The 23,511-nt window shown below is 52.1% G+C and overlaps 1 protein-coding gene and 1 pseudogene across 1 annotated transcript; one reads left to right on the forward strand and one right to left on the reverse strand.

The window, feature by feature from the left end:
- Window positions 1-3,831: 3,831 nt before the first annotated feature.
- Window positions 3,832-4,165, reverse strand: LOC133769601 (mitochondrial import inner membrane translocase subunit TIM14-like; annotated as a pseudogene).
- A 1,384-nt stretch (window positions 4,166-5,549) lies between these two features.
- Window positions 5,550-22,684, forward strand: LOC133770602 (DIS3-like exonuclease 1). The gene is made up of 17 exons (XM_062206658.1): window positions 5,550-5,692; window positions 6,432-6,582; window positions 8,495-8,582; window positions 9,914-10,111; window positions 11,746-11,922; window positions 12,290-12,365; window positions 12,942-13,082; window positions 14,125-14,294; window positions 15,226-15,387; window positions 17,031-17,275; window positions 17,723-17,815; window positions 18,856-19,389; window positions 20,168-20,322; window positions 20,409-20,584; window positions 21,155-21,300; window positions 22,123-22,303; window positions 22,394-22,684. The coding sequence occupies exons 1-17, from the start codon at window positions 5,554-5,556 to the stop codon at window positions 22,682-22,684; spliced, it is 3,123 nt and encodes a 1,040-aa protein (XP_062062642.1). The 5' UTR covers window positions 5,550-5,553.
- Window positions 22,685-23,511: the final 827 nt, after the last annotated feature.

Raw genomic sequence — 23,511 nt, forward strand, 5'->3', positions numbered from 1 at the left:
TGGAGTTCCAGGTTCCTGGCTTCAGCTGGGCATAGCCCTGGCCATTGAAGCCATTTGGAGAATGAACCAGCACATGGAAGCTCTCTCCCTCTTCTCTCTGCAACTCTGCCTTTCAAACACATTTTCGTTTTCATAGCAGTTTAAGAGAAACCATCGAGACAAGTTCTTGCCAGTACTGCATACAAAACGGTGGCAGAGGGAGAGGCCCATGGCATCCTGCAGTAGGGACGTAAGAAGCAAAGCTCTGAGGGCTGGCTGCAACTCTGGGCCTGGACTGCTAGACAGACAGGACATCCCCCGCCATGCCGACACAGATGAGGGAGAAGGGGGAGAGGGCAGACCCTGGGCAGGTCAGGCCATCAGGGAGGCCCGAGAGGGCCAGCGTGGGCAGAGTGAGCCAGCCGGCCCTGGTCTCTTGAAAGATACTCTTGATGGGACTGGCCGTGGGGCGTGGGCAGGTGTGTGTCTGCACAAGTGTGGCCAAGAGACTTTGGCTAAAAGACCGGGGAAAGGCCAGGGTGATGATGATGTGGGAGCAGCAACGTGTTAGTCTAGGGCTGCTGAGCTGGCAGCCTTAAAGAACCCCCGAGTGTAAGTCCATCCTCCTACTGGCCAATCAAAACACCCTCTGTCCTGGGACGCATCTGCTCTGTCCTGCGGAGGTGGCTGCAAGTGCTGTGTGGGTGCCCGCGCGTCTTCCACCTCTCCTCTCTGATGGGCATTTCTCTGTGTGGGCCGACCCATGCTCATGTGTGTACGTGTTCACTTTTCGCGCCTTTTGAATAAGATCTGTTATTAGTTTGCGCACCTTACAAGGGTCTGCACTTAGAATGCTCCTCTGGGTAAGGGACAAGAGCCCGGAATAGAAACCAATACTCCCCAGCCCACATCACCTAGGTTAAAAGCCTCTGGCAAAGAGGCCTTGGCTGCCCCCAGACAAGGCAGGAGAAAGGATTACAGGTGGCTAGCCACACAATATTCCTCAGGGCAAGGTCGCTCAGGACTTATCACTGCTCTCATTCTCTCCTGGCAGACTATGACTGGAGTAGGGAGGGGGAGATTCCTCAGGGAGGGGCTGGACCCACCCAACAAGCTCACTGAACCAGCACCAGGTTGCAAATACATCATTGTTGGCCACTTGCTTCTACATTCTTCCTCATGCTACCAAACAGAAATTCCCCATTTTCTTCAAAAATCCCCATCGTCTTTACCCCTCTAACACATATACATTAATGTCTGTCTAGCTACCTTAACATGACCAACCATCCTACAAAGAAGTCATTCTGATCCATTCTAGATCATCAGTGCTAAGAACCAGGGGGTGGAGGCCAGCATCTGGCAAAACGGGTTAATGCTGTAACATCAGCATCCCATGGGGGCGGCAGTTTGAGTCTCAGCAACTTCGTTTCTGATCCAGCTTCTTATTAGTGGCCTAGGGAAGCTTAGTAAGATGGCCCAGGTACATGGGGTCCTGAACCCATGTGGGAGACCTGCATGAAGCTCCTGGCTTTGGCCTGACCCAGCCCTGGCTGTTGTGGATACCTGGGGAGTGAACCAGGGTATGGAAGATAGCGCGCTCTCTCTGCTTCTCCTTCTCTGTAACTCTGCCTTTCAAATCAATAAATGAATCTGAACGAAACAAAACAAAACTAAGGGGTCATGCTTTTAGAAATGCGATTTGCAGGCCCGGCATTGTGGCATAGCAGGTAAAGCTGCCGCTTACAGTGCTGGCATCCAATATGGGCCCCAGTTTGAGGCCAGACTGCTCCACTTCCGATGCAGGTCTCTGCTATGGCCTGGAAAATAGAAAGTAGAAGATGTCCCAAGTGCTTAGGCCCCTGCATCCATGTGGGAGAACCGGACCCAGCTCCTGGCTTTGGATCACCCCAACTCTGGCCATTCTGGCCATTTGGGGAGTGCACCAGTGCATAGATGTTTCTGCCTCTCTAATTCTGCCTTTCAAATAGCTAAATAACTTTTTTTTTAAATGTGATTCGCACATTATTGTCACAATGCAAGCAAAGGCTTTGGATTACTTAAAGTACTGATAAAAAAATCAACTTTTGGCTAAAATTCCAATCTTACCCTTTGAGAAATCATTGGGGGGGGGGGTGTATGGCACAGTAACTAAGCTGCCCCTTGGGACGCCTGCCTCTTATAACAAAGGGCCTACATTCCAATTCCTGCTAAGCATACCCTGGGAGACACCAGATGATGGCTCAAGTACTTGGGTCCTTCCACCCCCATGGGAGACTCAAATGGAGTTCCTGACTCCTAGCTTCGGCCTGGCCCAGCCCTGCCCTCGCTGTTGCAGGTATCAGGGAAGTGAACCAGTAAATGAGCGCTCTCTATTTGTCTCCCTCTGCCTTTCAAAATCAAATAAATTTAAACATTTTTAAAAAGACCATTCAGCCGGCGCCGCGGCTCACTAGGCTAATCCTCCGCCTTGCGGCGCCGGCACACCGGGTTCTAGTCCCGGTCGGGGCACCGGTCCTGTCCCGGTTGCCCCTCTTCCAGGCCAGCTCTCTGCTGTGGCCAGGGAGTGCAGTGGAGGATGGCCCAAGTCCTTGGGCCCTGCACCCCATGGGAGACCAGGAGAAGCACCTGGCTCCTGCCATCGGATCAGCGCGGTGCGCCGGCCGCAGCGCGCCTACCGCGGCGGCCATTGGAGGGTGAACCAACGGCAAAAGGAAGACCTTTCTCTCTCTCTCTCTCACTGTCCACTCTGCCTGTCAAAAATTAAAAAATAAATAAAAAAAAAAAAAAAAAAAAAAAAAAAAAAGACCATTCAGCTTGTTGCCAGAAACGGCTCAGAGGGTCTCATCTCCGCAGAAGAAGGCATTCAGATGTGAGCAAGCAGTGGTTAAGTGAGGCAGCAAAGTTTAAAGAAGAGGAACAACACCTGATAAGCCAGGTGGCCGTGTCAGGAAAGGACTGAGAGCCCAGTCTGCATCCAGACCGAAGGTTTTACAGAAATTGGGTATGGCCCACCAATTCGGGGATATCGCGGGCTGGAAGGCTTCCTGGGCACAGAACTCTTAAAATTCCTCCCCAAACTTCCTCAGCACAGTGTTGATGGACCTACCAGCCCTCTGGGTGCAGGCAGGCTGGGCTAGGGAGAAGACCATCCAAGGTTAAGGAACAAGGGTAAGATTTTGGATGGGCAAATGCTGAGCTGCTTCCAAGGCTTGCTTCTACATTTCTTCCTTCATTCAATGCCACAAAAAATAAATTCCCATTTTCTTTGGCCCCTCTTACACACACAGGCTAATGTCTACCTAGCTACCTGAGAGAGAGAGAAACTTCTATCCAAGGGCTCATTCTCCAAATGCCCACAACCTCCAGAGCTGGGCCAGGCTAAGGCCAGGAGCCACAGCCAGGAACTCCATCCAGATCTCTCACATGGAACCCAAATAAGTGAGCCGTCATCTGCTGCCTCCAGGGTGCACATCAGCAGGAAGCCGCCTGGAAGCAGAGGTGACGCTCAACCCCAGGCTCTCCACTATGGGACACAGGAGTCCCAAGTGACAACCTCTGCTCCAAACACACGCCCTGTCCAACATTTATTTTATACATTTTATATGAAAGGCAGAGTTACAGAGAGAGAGGTCTTCCATCTGCTGGTTCACTCCCCTAATGGCCTCAATGGCTGGCCGGAGCTCTGCCAATCCAAAGCCAGGAGCCAGGAGCTTCTTCGAGGTCTCCCACGCGGGTGCAGGGGTCCAAGGACTCGGGCCATCCTCTGCTGTTTTAGCAGGGAGCTGTCAGAAGCTTTTTTTTTTTTAGTTTGTTCTAAATCATTTTTAAAAACTGTACCTGAGGTGTTTTATTATAAAAAGTTGGTACTCATATACCCATGCTAACATGAACTGAAAATTCATGTAGTTACTTCATTTTTTAGCTTGACCTTCTAGTAAATCTTTAGCTTCCCTGATTTTGGCTGCTATATTAGGAGATCCTCCCTTGTCTGGGTGATTTAAAAGCATAATTCCTCGATGTGCATCTCTTATTTTTCCTTTGTTGGCAGTACGGCTTACACCTGGTATTAGGGCTGCTCGTTTTGTCGTTTTGGGTTCAAACCCCCCTCGTAATCGCCGCCACTGAAGGCCGATTTCGGTAGACTTTGAAGACCTTGCTCCATATGCTTCATAGCTTGCAACACATAACGGCCTGCAAATCCTGCAGCAGCAATGGTCAATCCGACCGCTACTGCACTGGCCACGGCTTGGGCTCAGCCCCCCTGCCTGCACCGGGAGCACCGTACATCCCAGTCTGGGGCCGCGGCCACCAACCAGACGCCATTACCCAAAAACGAGGAGCCGCCAGCTACACTCACAAACAGCCCAAGCACAGGCTTCCCGTGGAATCCAGAAGCATTTTTACATGGGGGACAACTGTGGCCACACCCCGCCCTCTGGGGTCTCCAGCGTGGACCTCCTGAGGGAGAAGGGGCCTCTGGCAGTGCTGGTCGCCTTCTGGGCTTTCCTGTGCTCTGGCCTGCTGGCCGGCTCTGCGCAGTCTGCCTCTTTGATGAGGCTCCATGTTGGATCTTGTCCACACCATCTGACACTTCCAAAGTAGCTTGCTACCCTGAGTGGGTGGGTGAGTGGGCACCCCTAGGCCTGCCCACTGCAGCATCCGGGTGGGGGAGGGGGCCAGCCACGTGTCCCAGCCCCTGGTTGAGCTGCTGTCACTCACCTTCACCGGGTGCCCTCTAGTCACCTCCCCAGGTGAAGCTCCTGTTTCATTCCTCTGAACACATGGCCATCACCTGTAGAGCTGTCCTGATTCCCTGGTGATTGCCCCAGCTAATAACCGGGGAGCCTGGCCTTCACCCCCATCATAGTCTATAAAATGGTCATAGTAACGCCCCACGCCTTCCACCTGGAGTGAGATCAAAAGGGACCCATGCAGGCCAAGCTGCTTTCCCAAGGCTGTGGTTGAGTGCCTGGAGGCAAACTGGGCCCCCTCTCCACCTAGGGTGTGTCAGCTCAGGAGGGGCTGCAGTTCTCAGATTGGAAACCTGCCCCAGGTGCCCGGCCCTGGCAGTTCTAAGCATTGCTCGGCCAGGGGCTGCAAAGGCTGTTTACTTAGGGCCCAGCGGTGCCTCCAAGTTCAGGATTGCTACCCATTTTACCCACATGGTTTGAATTTCTGCCAGTATAAGACACATGCACGTCAGACCAGAGACGGCCTTTTTTAAGGGGGCAACGTTGGGCTGGGAGGGCTGCTGACTTATTCCCCGAAACTCAGCGTTTTTAGCAGCCCCATCCACACCCATGGGTGTGAAGAATCCCAAAGGCGGGCTAATCCCATCTGGTCGCCCTAACCCTTTCAACCCAAGCGTTTATAAACGCGCTGCCCTCCACCTACTCCATCACTTCTGGACAACTTTTGCACAACTTTGCTTCCCGAGCTCCGAGATCCCACAGCAGCAGCAAGATGAGCGGCACAGGCGCTGGAAGACGGCCGCGGCTCACCCACTCCGGAGAGGCCGGGACGGCGGGTTCGGGGTCCAGCTCGTCGGACTGCTGGAGAGCGGGCGAGAGCAACATGCTGGAGAAGACGGAGCGGCTGGTCACCGTGAACGCCGTCTACCGCTGGCCGCTGCGGGTCGTGAGAGAACACTACCTGCGGCCCTGCGTGCCCTGCAGCAGCGCGCTGTGCTCCCAGCCCGAGCGCTGCCGCAACGGTCAGAGACGCTGCGGGGCCGGGCGGGCGGCGCCGGGAGGCCGCGCGGTGCGGGGCGGGCGGCGGGAGAGGCGCGGCCGCGGCTCCGAGGCGGGAGCGGCGCGGGCTCGGGCGCTCCGGACCGCTCGGCGCTGCGAGCCAGGCGCGCGCTCGTCGGCCGGGGCTCGGGGCGGGCGGCGCGGGCCTGCGGCGGCCAGGGCCGGAGCGGCCAGCCCCGCGCACGGGCTGAGGCGGCCTGCGGGCTCCGGCGCGCGCCGGGGCGCGGCAGAGGCTGGCGCCGCCCACTCGGCTGTGGGGAGAGGCCGCCTCCCGGCCAGGCGCGCGTGCCGGGCAGCTGGTGTGGAGCCGTGCGCGCCAGACCTCCCCCTCCGGGGCTCTCCGCGGCGACGTCGGGTGGCCGCCTCGCAGGGCACGGGGGGCGCAGCCGGGGCCCCTCCACGCAGCTCGGGCCAGGGCGGACAGCGCTGCGCGGCTCGTGGCTTGCACCGGGCAGCCCGCCCTGCCGGCCCTGGGCTTCCCTCCGAGCTGAGCTTGCGGGGCGTCCGCAGGTGTGCACGCTCGGACGTGGACAGCCGCCCACCCCGCGGAGCCCACATTTCTGGCAGCTTGGAGACACGATGAAGCGGCCCAGTGCGGCTGACCCCCGGCCTGTCCCGTTATCTACACAGTTCTTGGAAGGTGTCTTGCCCCTGGGGAGGAGCGAGGGTTAAATGCTCTCTCTCTTGTGCTTTGTGTTTCAGTGGGCAAACTCTTACCTGCGGGGGTGACCCATTACATGGTCCCAGACAGCTCCGTTTTCCATTACTTTGACATCTTGGAAATGCCCGAATTGAAGGGAGTCATTTGGTTGCAGACGGTGACTGACGCTCTGCGTTCGGAAAGAGGGTGGAGGTATGTTTGTACTGTGTGGAAATGAGAAGGATCCTTAAGATAATGGTCAGTTTGTTAAAAATATGCATTAGCTGGATTGTTTACAGGCTTTTCCAGATAGAATATTTTAAAGTGAGTGTGAAGTTGATTTTATTCAGACACAAAGATGTAGATATTTTCTCATATCCAGGTTTAAATGCTGCTCCAGGCGTCATATTTCTGCTACTAAAATCAATGTGCTGTTCTATTCCCATTGCTAACACACTGCGAGCCTTTTCAACCTGTTTTCTAAAATATTTTTAATATTAAGGATTGCTTTCGAAGCCAATTCCTGTGACATTCACAGGCAAAGCATGGGTATTTAAATGTCTTTTCTCTTGAACATCTCAAAGTGAGTGAACTTGATGAAAAAGGATTGGTTTTTCCACTGCTTAGTCCTGTCTCCCTTATACTGAATGTGAAAACCAGGGAGGAGCAGTTAGGAAAGCGGCTTCCAGGTGACCCCCTGGGCTTAGCACATAGTAAGCACCTCTTGAGCTCCTGTTCCGAGGCCTTGGGGCACACAGTCTTAGTCCCTCTTACTACAAACCTGTTGACTTCCAGGGATGAGATGAGAGGAGCAAGGTTGGGGCAGGTGTTTGCTGCTTGGGATGTTCTCACATATCAGAGTGCTTGGTTTGAGTCTGGCTCCTGCTGATTTGAGCCCTGGGAGGCTGCAGGAGGGGGCCCCTGCACCCGGATGGCAGATCCAGCTGAAACTTCTTTGGCCTGAGCAAGGCCTGGCCATTTTGACCATTTAGGGAGTAAACTGGTAGATGACAGATCATTTTGTCTCCTGCCTTTTTAAAAAAGACGTGGCATGTGATTGGGCCCGAATACAATTTTTTTGTCCTCCGCCGTCTGAAGCTATTGCTGGGTTCTGGGGAGACCTGTTCAAGGTGCTGGGACGCTCCTAACCTGCCATGCATGCAGGTTATTGAGCTCCATCAAGCGCACTGATCTGACTAGAAAATACAGCTAGGGTGGCTGCACTCTTCAGTTACAACCGAGAGCCCACACCTGTGGCCCACAGAGGGACTTGCTGTTTCCTGCTTGTCCTGTTACTGTGCCAGGCCATTTATTAATCTGTTTTGCCTGGCTGATAGGTAGCTGATGCAAGAAGCCTGCATGTATGGGAGTGAACCTGTTTTGGTTTTTGTTGTGTGTTTTGCTAAGTGTCAGGCAGGGTGGTGGTGGCTCTGTGTACCCGGGTAAGCTTTGATGCATCAGTTTCCGGAGGGCTGAACTTGAGATGCCTGGGGTCTAACGGGAAGGTGTGAAGCCAAAGCATGGCTGGGCTCTGAAGATATCAGGGTACCCACCAAGCACTAACTGCCTTCACCTGCTCTGTACTAAGATGTCTTTATTTGAAAGTGACAGAGCTGGAGCTCCATGTCTCCCACAGGGGTGGAAAGCACCCAGGGACTTGAGCCATCACTTGGCTTCCTCCCAAGCCGCATAAGCAGGGAACTGGATTGGGGCAGAGCAGTCGGGTCTTGAAGCGGCTCTCAAAGATGGACATGTACCACAGCACTAACCCCTTGATCCCTTTAAAATAGGCAGATGTTTTCTGTGATTCTATACAACCTTAACTACTAAAAAGCACCTTCTAAGAAACTGGCCCTGTGAGACTTCATCATTGATTTATGGCACAGGCCAGTGTGGCTGGGATTCTCTCTCCTTTCCTAGGGCTGCCAGCAAGAAGTAAAATGTTAATGCTTCCCAAGGTACAAAAATACAAGTGGCTATACGCTGCTGGAAGGGACAGGTGGAGCTGGGCAGAAAAATCATACAAAAGCTACCACCCGGCTTCTGCTGTAAAAGACCTCGGCGTGGGTTGGCAAGATGGAGATGCGTGCCTGCTGTGCACTGACTTGTCTCCCCCGTGGCACAGGTACTATAACAAGCTGCGGAGCCTCCTCAAGGACCCGAGCCACGAGTGTGTACTCTTCGCAAACGAGTACCATGCTTCATGCTACCACGCTTGGGGAAAGCAAATGTTGAAGAAAGATTGGGAGAAAAGGTATGGTCATCTGCTGTGGTTTTCATGCGGGCATCTCTTGCTGCCTCATTGGAAGCTGATCTAAAACAGACCAGGAGTTTTTTAGGGGAACCATGATACTAAAAACACATGATGTTGGTAGTTTAGATATGTCATTTGAATATGTAATTGAAATATTTTAGAAATCGGGATGAGGAAGATCTAGGTAGCCAGTGGGAGTTTGCCCCAGATCCTAACTGCAGGATAATGCAATGTTTGGGGCATGGGTGTGGGGACAAGGGGCCCTGCTTTGAAGCCAATAAGATAATCTCATTTTGTTGGGTATGAGTTCTAAAGTCCCAGCTAGACCCACTGAACTGCTAGATGACAATTCTGAAAGCTCTTGGAGAAAGTGCAGTGGCTTCATTGAGATCCATCCTAAGCAGCAGAGCCCAGCGCAAGCGCTTCGATAGGCAGTGTCTGGGTGGGAGCTATACCCAGAGATGGCGCTAGGACACGATGGCCAGCTGAGTGACACGAGGCCCAGCTGCCACTGCGGAGTGGCCTGAGATGCCATGCAGAATGTGCCTCCGAAGTCATCCCCGGTGCAGAGGCATTGGGCTCGCTGCTCCCAAAAGCTGGGGCATTCCTAAGCGGTGTGGACTCTGTCTAGTGGCCCCTCATCAAGGTGAGCCCAGGGTACAGGTGCTAGGCACACCAAAAAAAAAAAAAACAAAAAAAAAACAAAAAACCTTACCGTATAGAACATGTCATCTTTTCCTTGCACGACTGATCTGCTCTAGCTCTTAAACACGTCCGTTCTGCAAAGGCACCTAGGAATGGATCCATCCTGGGTGCTTTTGCAGCCCCAGGTTTTCTCAGGGGACAAGACCTGAAAGGAAAAAGCATTTCTCTCAACAGGGACCCCTGAGGACCACAGAAGTGCTTATCCACGTTGGGCTCTCCTGTGCTTACAACCCAGTCTTGGAAGCACAGCCTGGGTCTGAGAACTGTGTTCAAGTTCAAGTACTTTGCAGCCGATTTCTGGGCATTTTAGATGGTTCCGTTTCAGACTGCATCCTGGTCTTCAGCTGTTTGCAGCCTTGTCTTGTTAGCCAAAGATTCACCTGTAAATCTTGTGGGCTTCCCCAGGCATCGTGTGGGGTGCTGTGTGCGAGCCCTCCAGTTAAAAGGTGCTAAAATATGACAGACAGGGTGTCTCAAGGAAGAAATGCAAATTGTGGTTCCTCTGTGTGTGTCTCAGAACCCGGGGCTTAGCAATAATAGAAGCCCAAAGCTTTTTGGGATGAGGAGTGCACGAGTGGTCTCAAGAGACCAGAGGACGGCAGATCGGTGAAATTCTGGCAGTGTGAGGGCTCCTGTGTGCTTTGTTCCAGGATGATCTACGCCGCGGCTTTGTGGTATTATAAGCACTGCGGGGAGAAGATGCCCATCGTCATCGTGGCAGACGAAGATTCCATAAAGAGATTCAAAGTGAAGAGCGAAGGAGTATCTGTCATGACGTTCAAGGTATTTCCGGCTGTGGTGTACATGGCTGTGTGTTCACTTCCAGTGTTGCTCCTCGGAGTCTAGATCCCTTTGGCAACCCAGAAAAGAGAAAGTAGAGCTTGAAGCAGTTCCATCCTGCTAGGTAGAAACTTAATGAGACGCTCCGATCGCTGTGGATTTACAGAAACCCTAGCTGGACTCTGAATTGTAGGTTCTCTGAGGGTTCCCAGGAGCATGTATTCCTAAAGATTTGCCAATGGGATTTTCGTGGCCTTGCTCTAAAGAAGTGTTCTGGCATGCCAGAGACTTCCAGGGGTGCTGGATATGAATAGCAGTGTCACTGGTGTTTTCCTGTGGCAGTATATCATGTCTTGTCCTGCAGAGGACAGTCGAGTCAAAAGTATTACATTTCCTTGCTTTTTGTGAGAATTAGTTTTCTTTGTAGTCCAGCAGTCTAGAACACTTCTCATTGTGTGTAGCATCTCCAGCTGTGCCCCCCTCAAGGTGAGTGAGAGCAGGAAAACAGAGTTGAGTTTGGATGAAAGGGAAGGCCAGCATCTTTGGAGATGGAGAAGCACTGAGACAAGCTGGCCCATAATGACAAGTTTGGTGCTGATAAGTGGCCGGTGACCATAGCATGGAGGCCCTGAAGTGAGCATAGACAAAACTTCTGAAAGGACCAAAGGAAGAACAGCAGTTACCACAGGATCCGGAAATGAATGGGGGAAATGCTGGTGTTGACACTGAGGACAACCTATTTGCTGTTCAATTCCAATACAGACGTGAGCTAAGACTCCAGGAGAGGGCCAAGCCACCACTTGCAGGGCTGGCATCCCACATGGAAATGCCTGGCTGCTCTTCGTGGCTCTTGGATTCGGCCTGGCCCTGCCCTGGCTGTGGTCATTTGGGAAGTGAACCAGAGGATGCAAGATTCGGAGTGCTCCTGTCACCCTGCCTTTCCAATCTTTTTCATTATTAGACAGGTGGAGTTAGAGGGAGACCGGTCTTCCTTCCGTTGGTTCACCCCCCAAATGGCCGCTATGGCCAGCGCTGCACCGATCCGAAGCCAGGAGCCAGGTGCTTCCCCCTGGTCTCCCATGCACAGGTGCCCAGTCACTTGGGCCATCCTCCACTGCACTCCCGGGTCACAGCAGAGAGCTGGACTGGAAGAGAAGCAACCGGACTAGAACCTGGCACCCATAGGGGATGCTGGCGCTGCAGGCGGAGGATTAACAAAGTGAGCCACGGTGCCGGCCCCTCAATCTTTAACACAGCATATAAAGAGGAGCTTTTGCCTCTGCCTTCTCTGTAGGCCATTGTGTGTAGCCATGAGGTCCATACAAAGTGCAATCGGAAAGACTTCAAGGTGCCAAGTCCTGGTCCCTACCCCCTGGGCACCTTCAAGGTGCCAAGTCCGGGTCCCTACCCCCTGGGCACCTTCAAGGTGCCAAGTCCGGGTCCCTACCCCCTGGGCTTCCTCTGAGTCTCGGGCTTTAACAGGAAGGGAGAAAACCACTCAGTGGCAGCAGGAGGCTCAGGAGGGGACTGCTGGTGTCAGTCCTCACCGTGCAGACGGCAGTGCCAGCCGGGGCTTGGATAGTGCCACCACACAGTTCCGTTCTGATCCTGTTTCTCCATGCCTTTGTACGACACAGGAGTATTTGAAAAAGTTCTATTCGGATCTGGAGGCTGCCCACAGCTCCTGTGACTTCACTGATGAAGCCCTGTATGAAGAAAAGCTGGAGCGCTTGGAAGCCTCAGGACTTAATTACAACCACTATCTCCCCCCGGACGTTCTAGAAGCTGGGCTACAGTCTGGCCGCTACGTGGAGGTGAGGGCTGCCATGAAGAGGCAACAGCTGTTTCCTTCCCCTCCTGGCGGCCTGAGGCTGCAAACCAGATGGGAACAGGCAAGCCAGGACAGTGGACGTGCACACAGTCTTGGGCCCGTGTCCCTCGATGTTGGCTGTCCAGTTGGCGGCCACTCTGGAATGATGCCGTTCCGTTGTGGTGTCCTGAGCCTCAAGACCAGAGACCGAAGCAGTTTTGTACATGCCTCCTGTCACTGGCTTCGAGATAAGATTTGTTCAGGGCTCCTGACCACGTGGATAGGTGTTAGTGACGACTGTTGTTCATAGCACTTGGAAGGAAAATGGGCAGAAAAACTGTTGACCACATTGATTTTTTTTCTGGTTTTAGGGAATATTGTGTGTGAATAGACAAACAAAAGCGGAAGCATTTGTCCGCGTGCAGGACACAGACCAGAGGGAAGAAGGTACAGTATATAAGCCTCACCTACATTTCCACCTGACTTGATAGCACACAACAAGGAAGCAAAGGTGTTACTGACACCCCAATCTCATGGTAGCAGTGAGGGGGTGTGGAGAAGAGTTCCCTACATTTTCACTTCATTTTTATAAACTTAAGGTCTCAGAACCAGTAAGCTGGGCTTGGATCCAAGGCTCTGTTGCTGTGGTTTAAAAACATTGCTCTGTCCTGCCTCAGTGTGGTCTGTCGGCTCCCTGGGCTTTCGAAAGGAATGCAAATGGGGGGAGAAAGCCAGGTAAATGAGCTGTCCTGAGATGGAGTGTAGTCTTGGTTCATACTGACCTCTGGGTGGAGAAAGGAAAAGCCTGGATAGGGCATGAGCAGGAATGGGTGGGAAGAGGAGCAAGAGGGACAGGAGGCGGCCCTGGGGAGAGCGTGTGCACAGGGCCTCCAGCCCCAGCCTGCAGAAGCACACAAGTGTGGCTCTGCCTTCGGAGGGCAAGGGGGTGAACAGGAGGACTCGGGCCTCCCTGGAGCGGAAGCCCCCTTGACGTCGTGATTTCTCTGCTGCCCCAAACACTAGATTATGAAATCCTAATCAACGGGATGAATCCCCGGAACCGCGCGCTCCACGGAGACCGGGTAGCCGTGAAGCTGTTCCCTGAATCCCTCTGGAAGAGGAGAATGGCCACAGGTCGCGAGGCCGGCGAGTATATGCCCACAGGTGAGCCAGCGGATGCCACCCTGGCATCCAGCCTTCTTCCAGAATTGGGTATTTCTCAGCAATCCAGGAATAGGGCAATTTCATTGAAAGTGGCAGACCAGTTGTGATGTATGGACATCCTGCAGAATGGCTGCATCGAGGTAACCAGCATGGGACACATGGTTACCGCTTTTCCCAAACAAGTTCTCATTGCATTCCAGCCTGTGCTCTGTCATTATTCAAAGCAGCTGCCACCTCCAGCCCTTTTGCATACCACACTGCAATCCCTGGGGTCAATATAGGCTCAGATTCCAGCTCCCTTCTAATACTTGGGAGGCAGTGGTGATGGCCCAGGTAGGGTTCCTGCCACCCGCATAGGAGACCTGGAGTGAGATTCTGGCTCCTTGATGTAGCCTCTAGCCTTGTTCCTAGCCTTGTGGGTATTTAGGGAGTGAACTCGCAGGTGGATGTGAACTCATTCTCTCTGCCTCTCGATAGAATAAGCATATTTAAATAGGTAATTGATTATTTTGCAATGAAAAGTAATAGTTCTTGTATGCCAAGAACTCCATCAAGGTCTCTTACAGGGGTTGCAGGGGCCCAAACACTTGGGTCATCCTCTGCTGCTTTTCCTGGACCGTTAGCAGGGAGCTGAATGAGCAGCCAGGGCATGAACAGGCAACCACGTGGGATGCCTGCTTGGCAGGCCGTGGCTTCACCCAGCTATACCACAGTGCTGGCCCCAACAAGTTTATTTCCTTAATAAAACAAAGGTGAGAATGATTTGATTTTCCAAGATACTGAAACCCAAAATCAATGAGGTAATGGCAAAAGAAAAAGCAGGATTCCAAATGTCACCTCCGAACCCATAGAAAAAAGCTACCAAAAGATTATCCATGTTAAAAAAAAAAAAAAAATCGGGCATCTCTAGAAAGTCTACATGTTTGAAATGGCTAAGAAGGCAAATCTTCAAAGATTCCCTTGAATTAAGTGCTTGGAAAAATGGGACAGGGACAGTTAGATGACAGCTAGCTGGCTAACCCTTGTGATTTGTTTTCCACAGGACATGTGGTGGGCATTACTCAGAAACACAAGCGCAATTATATAGTAACCTTTCCATCAAAGGAGGATATACAGTATTACAGCAGGAAAACGAAGAAATACGTTGCTGTGCCATGGGACTGTAGGATCCCCAGAATTCAAATTCACAGGAAACAGGCTGAAAAGTACCAGGTAAAGGACACTGCACCATGGCTGCCCTGCTTCTGTCTTGGCCAGCTTTTGGATCAGTGCCAGAAAGCACTGTTAATTCCTTTGCAAATAAATTGTGGGTGGCATCTGGCATTCCAAGGTGCTGTGAAATCCTAAATATATAGGTGCCATCTATTAAGTGGTCTAAGGCTAACAAATGAAGGCTTGAGCACGTCCTAGAAAGCGCTCTGTAGGACAGCCAGAGAGAATACATTGTCCTGCTGACCAATGGAGAAGCTTCCAACAGCTGCACTTGGCCAACACGAACGCGCTTTCTTCCAGCAAGCAAGGTAGAAATACAAGCCCTGTGCCTCGTAGGGATGATGTAGAAGCTCTTCAAAGAATCAATTATCCGTGAAGGAATAGAGGTGGGAGGGAAGACATGTTGTCGCCAAGAGACTAGGCACTGTCCAGCATCACCTGCCTCCAGCTATGCAGCCCACTAGCCTGGTCATTGTCCCTCGGACACCCTAAGCCTTGTTACAGGCTCCCAGGGGCCTGTTTCAATGGCTTGCTGAAACTGCTAGACAGTGAGGGTCCTGTTGACACTGATGCCCCAACCCAAAAGGACATGAAACTCGAAGTACCTCCTACAATCTGAGACCTAGGTTCCGGAACTTACCCTGAACCCTGCACCACTGGGTTCCCGGCTTGTGTTGCAAGTGTGAGCCAGCTGGCGGTTCACAGGTGGCACATTCCAGCCTCCTTATTTGATGCCGAAGAAAGGCCTCCCACTGCAAGAGCACTGGGCCAGGCCATTCCATACCACCTGGCAAGTCCCAGAATCAAACACGCCAGCCTGCAGACTGGCCACCCTCTATAGAACTGTCTCGAACCTCTCGTTAGCGAATGCTTTCAATAACCCACGGAACCCTGGAGGCGAGGCTAATGCTTTATGTACCTTCTCCTGCAGTGTTGCAAAGCAGTCGTCCACATTGATTCCTGGGACGTGGGTTCGAGGTATCCGGACGGACACGTCGTCGGGACACTGGGAACAAGTAGAGACCTGGAAGGGGAAATGAAGTCTCTGCTCGTGGAGCACGACATCTCCGAGCGGCCCTTCTCTGAAGCCCAGGTCAGATTCCCGGAGGCCTCTGGTCTAATGGCAGACACGTTATGCACACAGGGAAAGATCTCTAGACTCCAGCGACTCGCTGGGAAGCCACAGATAACCCTCAACCAGACCCAAGTCAGTTTCCAGTGGAGCTCTCAAGTCTGTAGATCCTACAGCTATGTTTCAAAGTGGCAGGTCGGTGTCTCCTGGTCAGGATAGGTCCATCCGGCAAGTCGAGGAGAGCTGGTTGTATCCCCAGCAGAGCTCCGTCTCTACCCATCATTCAACCCCAGCAACAGGGAGCAGAGTCCAGGATGCTTGTACGTCTGAGCCTTAGGTCTGAGAGCAATGCTCGTGACGCAGCTTTCCTAGACTTTCCAGAAAACGGAAAGCCCACAAACACAACACATTGGCTTTTCCATCACTTCCACGTCATTAGAAACAGATAATAGCTATTCTCTTGAATGTGCTATTGGCTGATAGGTTTCTTTTGCTTAATTATTACATATTGGCAGAGCCTATGTGGTTTTAACAGTTAATGGTAAACTACTGTATATTGATGTGCCCCTGTGTGCTCAGCCATTTGGCTGTTTGCCTGTTATTTCTATTCAGTATTATAAAAAAGCCACTTCACATATACAGCAACATTACTTTTTTGATGTGGTCAATCCTTCCCTTGGTAATCTCACGTTAAGGATTACCTTTTCCAAGTCAAGGGGGACATTGAAGTAGCTTTGTTACTTGTTGGCAGACTGTTTCCCAGCTTGCATCGCCATTAGGAGTATGAGCGTTTTGGCAGAACCAGAGCTATCCTCGTCAAATATTTGAGAATGCTTTACGTCGTCAAATGTTCATGTTTTACAGTAGTTCCTGGCCATTATTTTGTTGACTTGTCTGGCAGCTCTTGGAGAAAATGATTCCATAAAGTGGGTTTAGAGGTCACAGGACGAGAATTCTCTCTTCCCTGTTGGCCTCAACTCACTGCACTGCAAGCTGATGGTCAAGACAGGGACAGGGAGAGGAAGGACCATACTTTTTGGTCCTGTTGTAATCATCCCTGGCATCTTTTTATTAAAGATTTATTATTTGAAAGTCAGTTACACAGAGAAGAGAGGCAGAGAGAGCGAGGTCTTCCATCCGATGGTTCACTCCCCAGACAGCCACAACCGCTGGAGCTGTGCCGATCCAAAGCCAGGAGTCAGGAACTTTTTCCGGGTCTCCCACGTGGGTGCAGGGGCCCAAGGACTGTCAGAGCAGAGCAGAGAGCTGGATCAGAAGAGGAGCAGCTAAGACCCGTATGGGATGCCGGCACTTCAGGCCAGGGTGTGAACCTGCTGCGCCACAGTGCCAGCCCCCCTGGCATCATTTTTTAATACATGCAATGCCTTAGATGTTGTCCCCCATGGTTGGACCAGAACAGGCCAAAGACATTGAAACGTGGATCATTGTGGAAAGGGGTACATGCGCTCTTAGAATTTGCTACTCGTGCTGGCTCCAGTCTGCTTACAAGGCTGGTGGGAGGTCTCCCGTCAAACCCCCAGGGCACCCAGGGCAGGAGGCACAGCACCTGACCCATCGGAGGCCAGCACAGGATGACGCAGAATGGAACTGAGCCCCTGAGGGTCAGAGGAGGCAAATGGCTGAGAAGGTGGCCTCTCTTGCAGATGGGCGAGTTGCCGGTGAACACCCCAGAGGAGCCTTGGAGCGTGGACCCCGAAGAACAAGACCGCAGAGATCTAAGGCAAACGAATCTCGTGTTCACTATTGACCCAAGAGGGTGTGAGGATGTGGACGACGCGCTGTCCGTGCGCACTCTGAGCAGCGGCAACCTGGAGCTGGGCGTTCACATAGCAGATGTAACCCACTTTGTGAAGCCGAAATCTTGCCTGGATAACGAAGCTAGGGCTAGGTAAGGCCGTGTGCAAGCCTTGGAATGCCTGCGACTTTCAGATGAATCTGTTGGTGCCCTGCTGATGGTTTCGTCCAGGAACCCCCACCCCACACACCCACACACCAATTAGAGTTCAGTGACTGGCTCAGCTTGCCTTTCCTGTCTCCCACAAACGGGTCACGGGCTAAGTTGTCACATAGGAATGTGTTATTTGATGTCACGCATGGGGTCATCACACTCCAATTTGGCTTCCACGAGCAAGATTGATGTCAGTTTGCCTTCCCGGAAGAATGTGCCCCGAGCAGTGTCAGAGCAAAGTGGGTCCATGGGGATCGTTTTAGCACTTGATGAAGAGGCAAACGGCCTCGGATTCTGGGCAGTGATTTCTGGCTGTCTCCTCCCTGTGCGACCCCGCAGCCCGCGGGCCTATGTCTGCTGACAGTCTCACTGCCTATGTGTTTCCAGGGCCACAACGTACTACCTGCCCGACCGGCGCTATGACATGCTGCCCTCCGTCCTTAGCTCCAATGTGTGCTCTTTGCTGCGCGGCGTTGACAGGTGAGCTCACGACTGTAGCCCTTGGTTCTACTGTGCTCTCCTCCCCAGCCACCCTGTGCTGGTCTGTGCCCGACCCGAATGCCTGATCTTGTTCCCCTAGCCTCCCTGTCCCTCCTCACCGCTTGCCTCTGCTCTCCCTCTATCTGTACCTCTATCTGTATTTTGAAGATTTAGTTGAAAGGCAGAGTTAGACAGTGAATGGCAGGGGCCCAAGCACTTGGGCCAGGATCTGCTACTTTGCTAAGCTCATTAGCAGGAAGCTGGATCAAAAGAGGAGCAGCCAGGACTTTAACCTTTCTAGAGACAATACTGCACACACATGATCTCCTTTCTTACACACCTAGCATTTTTTTAAATGGAGCAGTTCATGTGTCTTGGAGAGAATTCCACATTAAGAACTGGAAAGTCAGGTATTTGCCCATTGTCCTATTACAAGCAAAGCTGCGCTGAATTTTGCATGTTCAGAAGGACAGGGGGGAATCTCAGGAGGTGGGATCTGAGCTGGAGCCCATGCGTCAGTGTGAATAGGATCGAATTGCCTTCAGGGATCACAGCAGGCACATGCTCACCAGCAGTGCAGGATGCCTCATTTCCCATAGGCTTGCACACAATACCTTGTCTGCTTCTCTCTGCCCACTTGATAGAAGGGTTGGAACTACATCCTTGACACTGCCACATGGTACTTTGACCCACTGTGCCACAGCACTGGCCCTGGCACTTGGGTCAACATCCAACACCAGTCCTGGTTGCTCCACTTCCATTCCACGGTCCTGCTAAGGAGCCTGGGGATGCAGCAGAAGATGGCCACTGCCACCCGTGGTGGAGACCTGATGGGATTTCCTAGCCCCTTGCTTTACGCCTGCCCCAGTTGTGGTTATTGTGGGCATCTGGAATGAACCAGTGTCGGGGCGGTATGCCTCATTTTGGAGCAGAAACCTGTAGAAATGTCATTTCAGTCAAATCACATTGAAGGTTCAGTTCTCTTGCTGCAAGGGGTGAAGGTGTGGATAGTGACATTGTTGATGTTACTGCTTTTGTAGATACGCTATGAGTGTCATCTGGGAACTGCATAGGACCACCTACGAGATTAAGAGTGTGTGGTATGGAAGGTCAATTATCCATTCCACATACCAACTCTCCTACGAAGCAGCTCAGGAGCTCCTCGATGGGAACTTGGGCATCACAAATGACATGAAGGAATTCCAAGATATGGACAAAAAGGAGAAAGAAGACAGGCTGCAGGAACTAACATGGGCGATTGAAAAGTTGGCAGACATAGCCAGCCACTTCCGGGCGCAGCGAGGTCTCGATGGTGCCTTAGATCTGGACGGCATTGAAATCGGTGTGCTGTTCGATGAAGAGAGGAACATTCTCGACCTCGTCCCCCGGCAGCAACGTACAGTCCATCGGATGGTGGCAGAGTGTATGATACTCGCCAACCACTGGGTGGCCAGGAAAATCTACGAAAGCTTCCCCAGGCAGGCCCTGCTGCGCCGGCACCCGCCTCCACGCCAGAACCTCTTCTCGGAGCTCAAGCAGAGCGCCCAGGCCGGAGGGTTCTACATTGATACGAGGTAGGAGCGCCAGGCTGGGCTGCACAGTCACTAGCTAGCAGGCAGAGCCACAAGGGTTCTTCACCCGTGGGTTCCCTCCCCAGCTGGGCCTTGATCCAAAGCCAGGAGCTTTATCTGGGTCTCCCACATGGGGGTAGGGACCAAAGAACTCGGGCTATCTGCCAGTGCTTTCCCCAGGCCATGAGCAGGGAGCTGGATCACAAGCCGTCTGGGATGCCAGTATCAAGTGGAGGCGTAGCCTGTTGGGCCTCAATGCCTGTTCCCAGATCTACTTAACAAACTCGGGATTCTTTGTGCATCTTAGGAGGTGTTGTGCTGGGGCCATAATTCGATAAAAAATTTAGAAGGCAGAGTTAGAGAGGCAGAGGCAGAGAGGTCTTCCCCCTGCTGGTTCATTCCCCAATTGGTGGCAATGGCTGGAGCTGAGCCAATCAAGAGCTTTCTCTGGGTCTGCCTCATGGATGGCATCCTCCACTGCTTTCCCAGGCCACAGCGGAGAGCTGGATCAGAAGTAGAGCAGCCAGGACTCGAACCAGCACCCATATGGGGTGCCAGCCGCAGCAGGGACAATCTTAACTCGGGGGACACTCAAGTGTAGCATTACTTCTGGAGCTCTAGGCTGCTGTAGTAGAAGAGAAGAGCTGCTTCTGAAATGTGGTCGTGAATGAAACACGTCTCCCTGCTGGCAGAGGAAGTTACTTAGAGGGGACGGGAGGCTTTTCCGAACGCATTGCCTTGTCCGTGCCTGGAGTAAAACCGGGCTCCTCTGTTCTGTCAGCTCTAACAGGTCCCTGGCGCTTTCCCTGGATAATGCGCACGACGTTTCGGACCCAATAGTCAACAAGCTGCTGCGGAACATGGCGACGCTGGCCATGTCCAACGCACTCTACTTCTCGACAGGCTCCTGCAGGGAGCACGAGTTCCACCATTATGGTGAGTGACAAAGGGTCCTGGGCTGCCATAGCCTGGAGCAAGTTGTTTCCAAATCTGATCTTCAATCGTTTGGTTTCTCTTCACAGCACTTGGCCTGGACAAATATACTCACTTTACCTCACCAATAAGGAGATATGCCGATATCATAGTACATCGATTACTGAGTGCAGCTATTGCAAGAGACAAACCGGAAATGGAGCTGAATTTGTTAAGTGAACGAAGTCTCGAAGAGCTGTGTGATCATATCAACGAACGACACAGGGTAGGAGGTTTTTAAATTCTTAGCCATTGCCTCTTGGTGAGCTGTGCTGGGTACTCAACTTTAGTGCCATGTTAGTCCAGCAAAGGATCATGTGAGTCTAGAAGGATCTGACCCATGCTCCCAATCCATTCACAAATGTAAGAGGGGAAAGTTGCATGGACTTGGACTTCAGCCTAAATTACACGTCCTCAAAAAGTGGGAAGGTTCACATCACACAGACAGGAAGACCTCACCACTGAGGTTCTGGACAGCACGAACGAGAGGATACAGCACTGCTGTTGGACCATGCTCTGTAAAATTCGCATGGTTGTTCCTGCACAGCCCATCACAGCAGGAAAGGTTAGAGAAGCTTCTCGCGGAAGAACTCGAGTTTTAGACTTGGCATGATGATGGGGCCTGGAGAAGTTCCTGGAAATGGCCTTCCCAGGTCTAGAGGTGCGCAGACAGAACACCGGCAACGATCCTGGGTGTTCCCAGGACAGCAGAGAGCAGTGGCTGTGGGAATCGCTCTCTGCTGTAACCTTGTGGAGGGGATCTCTGACCAGGCCCTGGGCCTGTGGCTTCTTACAGGCTGCGAAACTGTGCCAAAGGCAGGCAACGGAACTCTTCCAGTGCCGTTTCTTCCGAGACAAAGATGCAGACAGAGACGAGCGCTGCGTCGCCGACGGGATCATCTATGGCTTCCGGGACACCGCTGTGCAGCTCTACATCCCAAGGTATGTCCCATCTGCTGCAGTAGGGAGTAAGAAAGCCTGCCTCAGCTGCAGAGAGCACGCACAGCACAGCAGACGAAATTATTAAACCACTGCTTCTGGAGGTTCCCTATACACATATTGTAAGGATGCCTAAATATAAGGCAACGTGGGAGATGGGAGAACAGTGCACCTTCTAACTCAGTGAGTTATCTGAAAGATGGCAGATGCGAAGTAGATCCTCCATCGACTCATTCCCACCCAAAATGGCCACAGTTGGCCAGGATCTTGGAACGCCGCTTGATGTATGGAGCAGTAGTCACATTCACCTCCTCCCCAGGCACATCAGCAGGGAAGTGGAATACCTGGGACTCGAACCAGCACATCCAATATGGGATGCAGGCAAACACTTGTTTTGCCTTTTTTTTTTTTTTTTTTTTTTTTGGCAGGCAGAGTGGACAGTGAGAGACAGGTCTTCCTTTGCTGTTGGTTCACCCTCCAATGGCGCCGCAGCCAGCCCGCTGTGGCTGGTGCACCGCGCTGATCCGAAGGCAGGAGCCAGGTGCTTCCCCTGGTCTCCCATGCGGGTGCAGGGCCCAAGCACTTGGGCCATCCTCCACTGCACCCCCGGGCCATAGCAGAGAGCCGGCCTGGAAGAGGGGCAACCGGGACAGAATCCGGCACCCTGACCGAGACTAGAACCCGGTGTGCCGGTGCCGCAAAGCGGAGGATTAGCCTGTTGAGGCACAGCGCCGGCCTGTTTTGCTTTCACTACAAAAGGAACACTGTGTAGATAAGTGTAAAATCTGCTGTAAAAAACTACTGTCTTATCTGTCAATGATTCAGGTATGGGATTAAAGGAACCGCACATCTGAAAACCAAAGATGGCTGTGTCCTCCATTTGGGGCCCAATGGTGAAAACCTTGGCGTCTGGGCCCCAGGAGCACCCAGGCGATGGTACAAGAGGACAGACCGTGTCACATCCAGCGGGCAAGGCGTCGCTTTCCGCATGTTCGAGCATGTTACGGTAAGGCTGTGCGGGTGCCTTGTGTGTGTCCTTTCCAATGCAAAGTAGAGAATGCAATTCGGGAATACATCTCTCCTCTTCCTGTGACAGGTGAAAATATCTGCACAAGTAAAACCGTATCATCCCAATCACCTACACCTGGAAATCATAAGCAAGAAAGCCTACGTGGACCCAGAGGCAAGGCATACTCCCCAAAGCTCCCCATCACCCACGAGAGAGTTAGTGGGGGGAAACACTCAGTGTGCCGAAGACAGCAAAGAAAATCTCCCTGAGGAATACCGGCAGTTTCGGCAGACAGAGGGAGAGAGCCTCTACACTCTCCTGGAAGAGATGAAGAATCGAGCGATCCAGGACCTTTCGAGCCATCTTGGAATTCTATGAAACTTTCAGTGTCAGTCACGATTGACTATTTTTACATTTACTGCACAAATCCTGTTATTTGTACAGGATAAACAGTAGTACATATTGTACCGTTATAATTGTGTCGCCACCTCCTGTTGCTATGGAGACAACTTCAAGTGCAGTATGTGCTTAAGATGCCCTGGGACAGTGATGAATTCTGTGTGCCCTCATCTTCCCAGCAGATTGTGAACCACAGTGTATGTGATGTCTTGATTGGGCATATTTACCATAAATAATAAATGTATTTCTTACAATGTGTCCTCAGCTTCCTTTTCTAAGGGCACAATCTTTGGGAATACAATTTCTTTAAAGATGTTTTCCAATGGATGGAAGATATTCCTCTCGTTTATAACTGTCTCATGTTGAAGATTGATTTGAGGGGACAGATGGGACAGTGCCCTGATGGAGGAGCACTAGAAAGAAGTAGTGCTACTCTTGTCTTTTACTAGCAGACCTGATCTATGATGGCAGCAGCTGGGGGAGGGGCAGTCCGTGAGGAGGGGAGGCGGGGAGGGTGAGCTGGGAACATCTGTCTGGAGCTGGGGACACAGCTGTGCTTCACGGAGTGTGTACATTCCTGTCTGTAAGTCGCCCTCCAGTAAAACCATCACTAGAGAAAGAAATCACAGAATCTCAAGAAAGCAACAGAAATAAAGGCAGACAGATCCCAGTAGAGTGTTGGTGGTTCTGTTTTTTTATAAAATGATGGGATAACAAACCATTTGTTTTTTTTTCTAAAGATCTATTTCATTTAATTGAGGCAGAGCCACAGACAGGGGAAGACCAAGAGGTCTTCCATCTGCTGG

Source organism: Lepus europaeus, chromosome 11 (assembly GCF_033115175.1).
Source record: "Lepus europaeus isolate LE1 chromosome 11, mLepTim1.pri, whole genome shotgun sequence".
In the NCBI taxonomy this organism is placed as follows: domain Eukaryota; kingdom Metazoa; phylum Chordata; class Mammalia; order Lagomorpha; family Leporidae; genus Lepus; species Lepus europaeus.

What these genes read in the sequence shown, in the direction of transcription:
- LOC133770602 (XM_062206658.1), top strand. Translation starts at nt 5,554, where the DNA reads ATGCTGGAGAAGACGGAGCGGCTGGTCACCGTGAACGCCGTCTACCGC. An exon ending in ATATCAACGAACGACACAGG is followed by an intron (nt 20,585 to 21,154) that starts GTAGGAGGTTTT and finishes GGCTTCTTACAG; the next exon opens with GCTGCGAAACTGTGCCAAAG. An exon ending in GTGCAGCTCTACATCCCAAG is followed by an intron (nt 21,301 to 22,122) that starts GTATGTCCCATC and finishes TCAATGATTCAG; the next exon opens with GTATGGGATTAAAGGAACCG.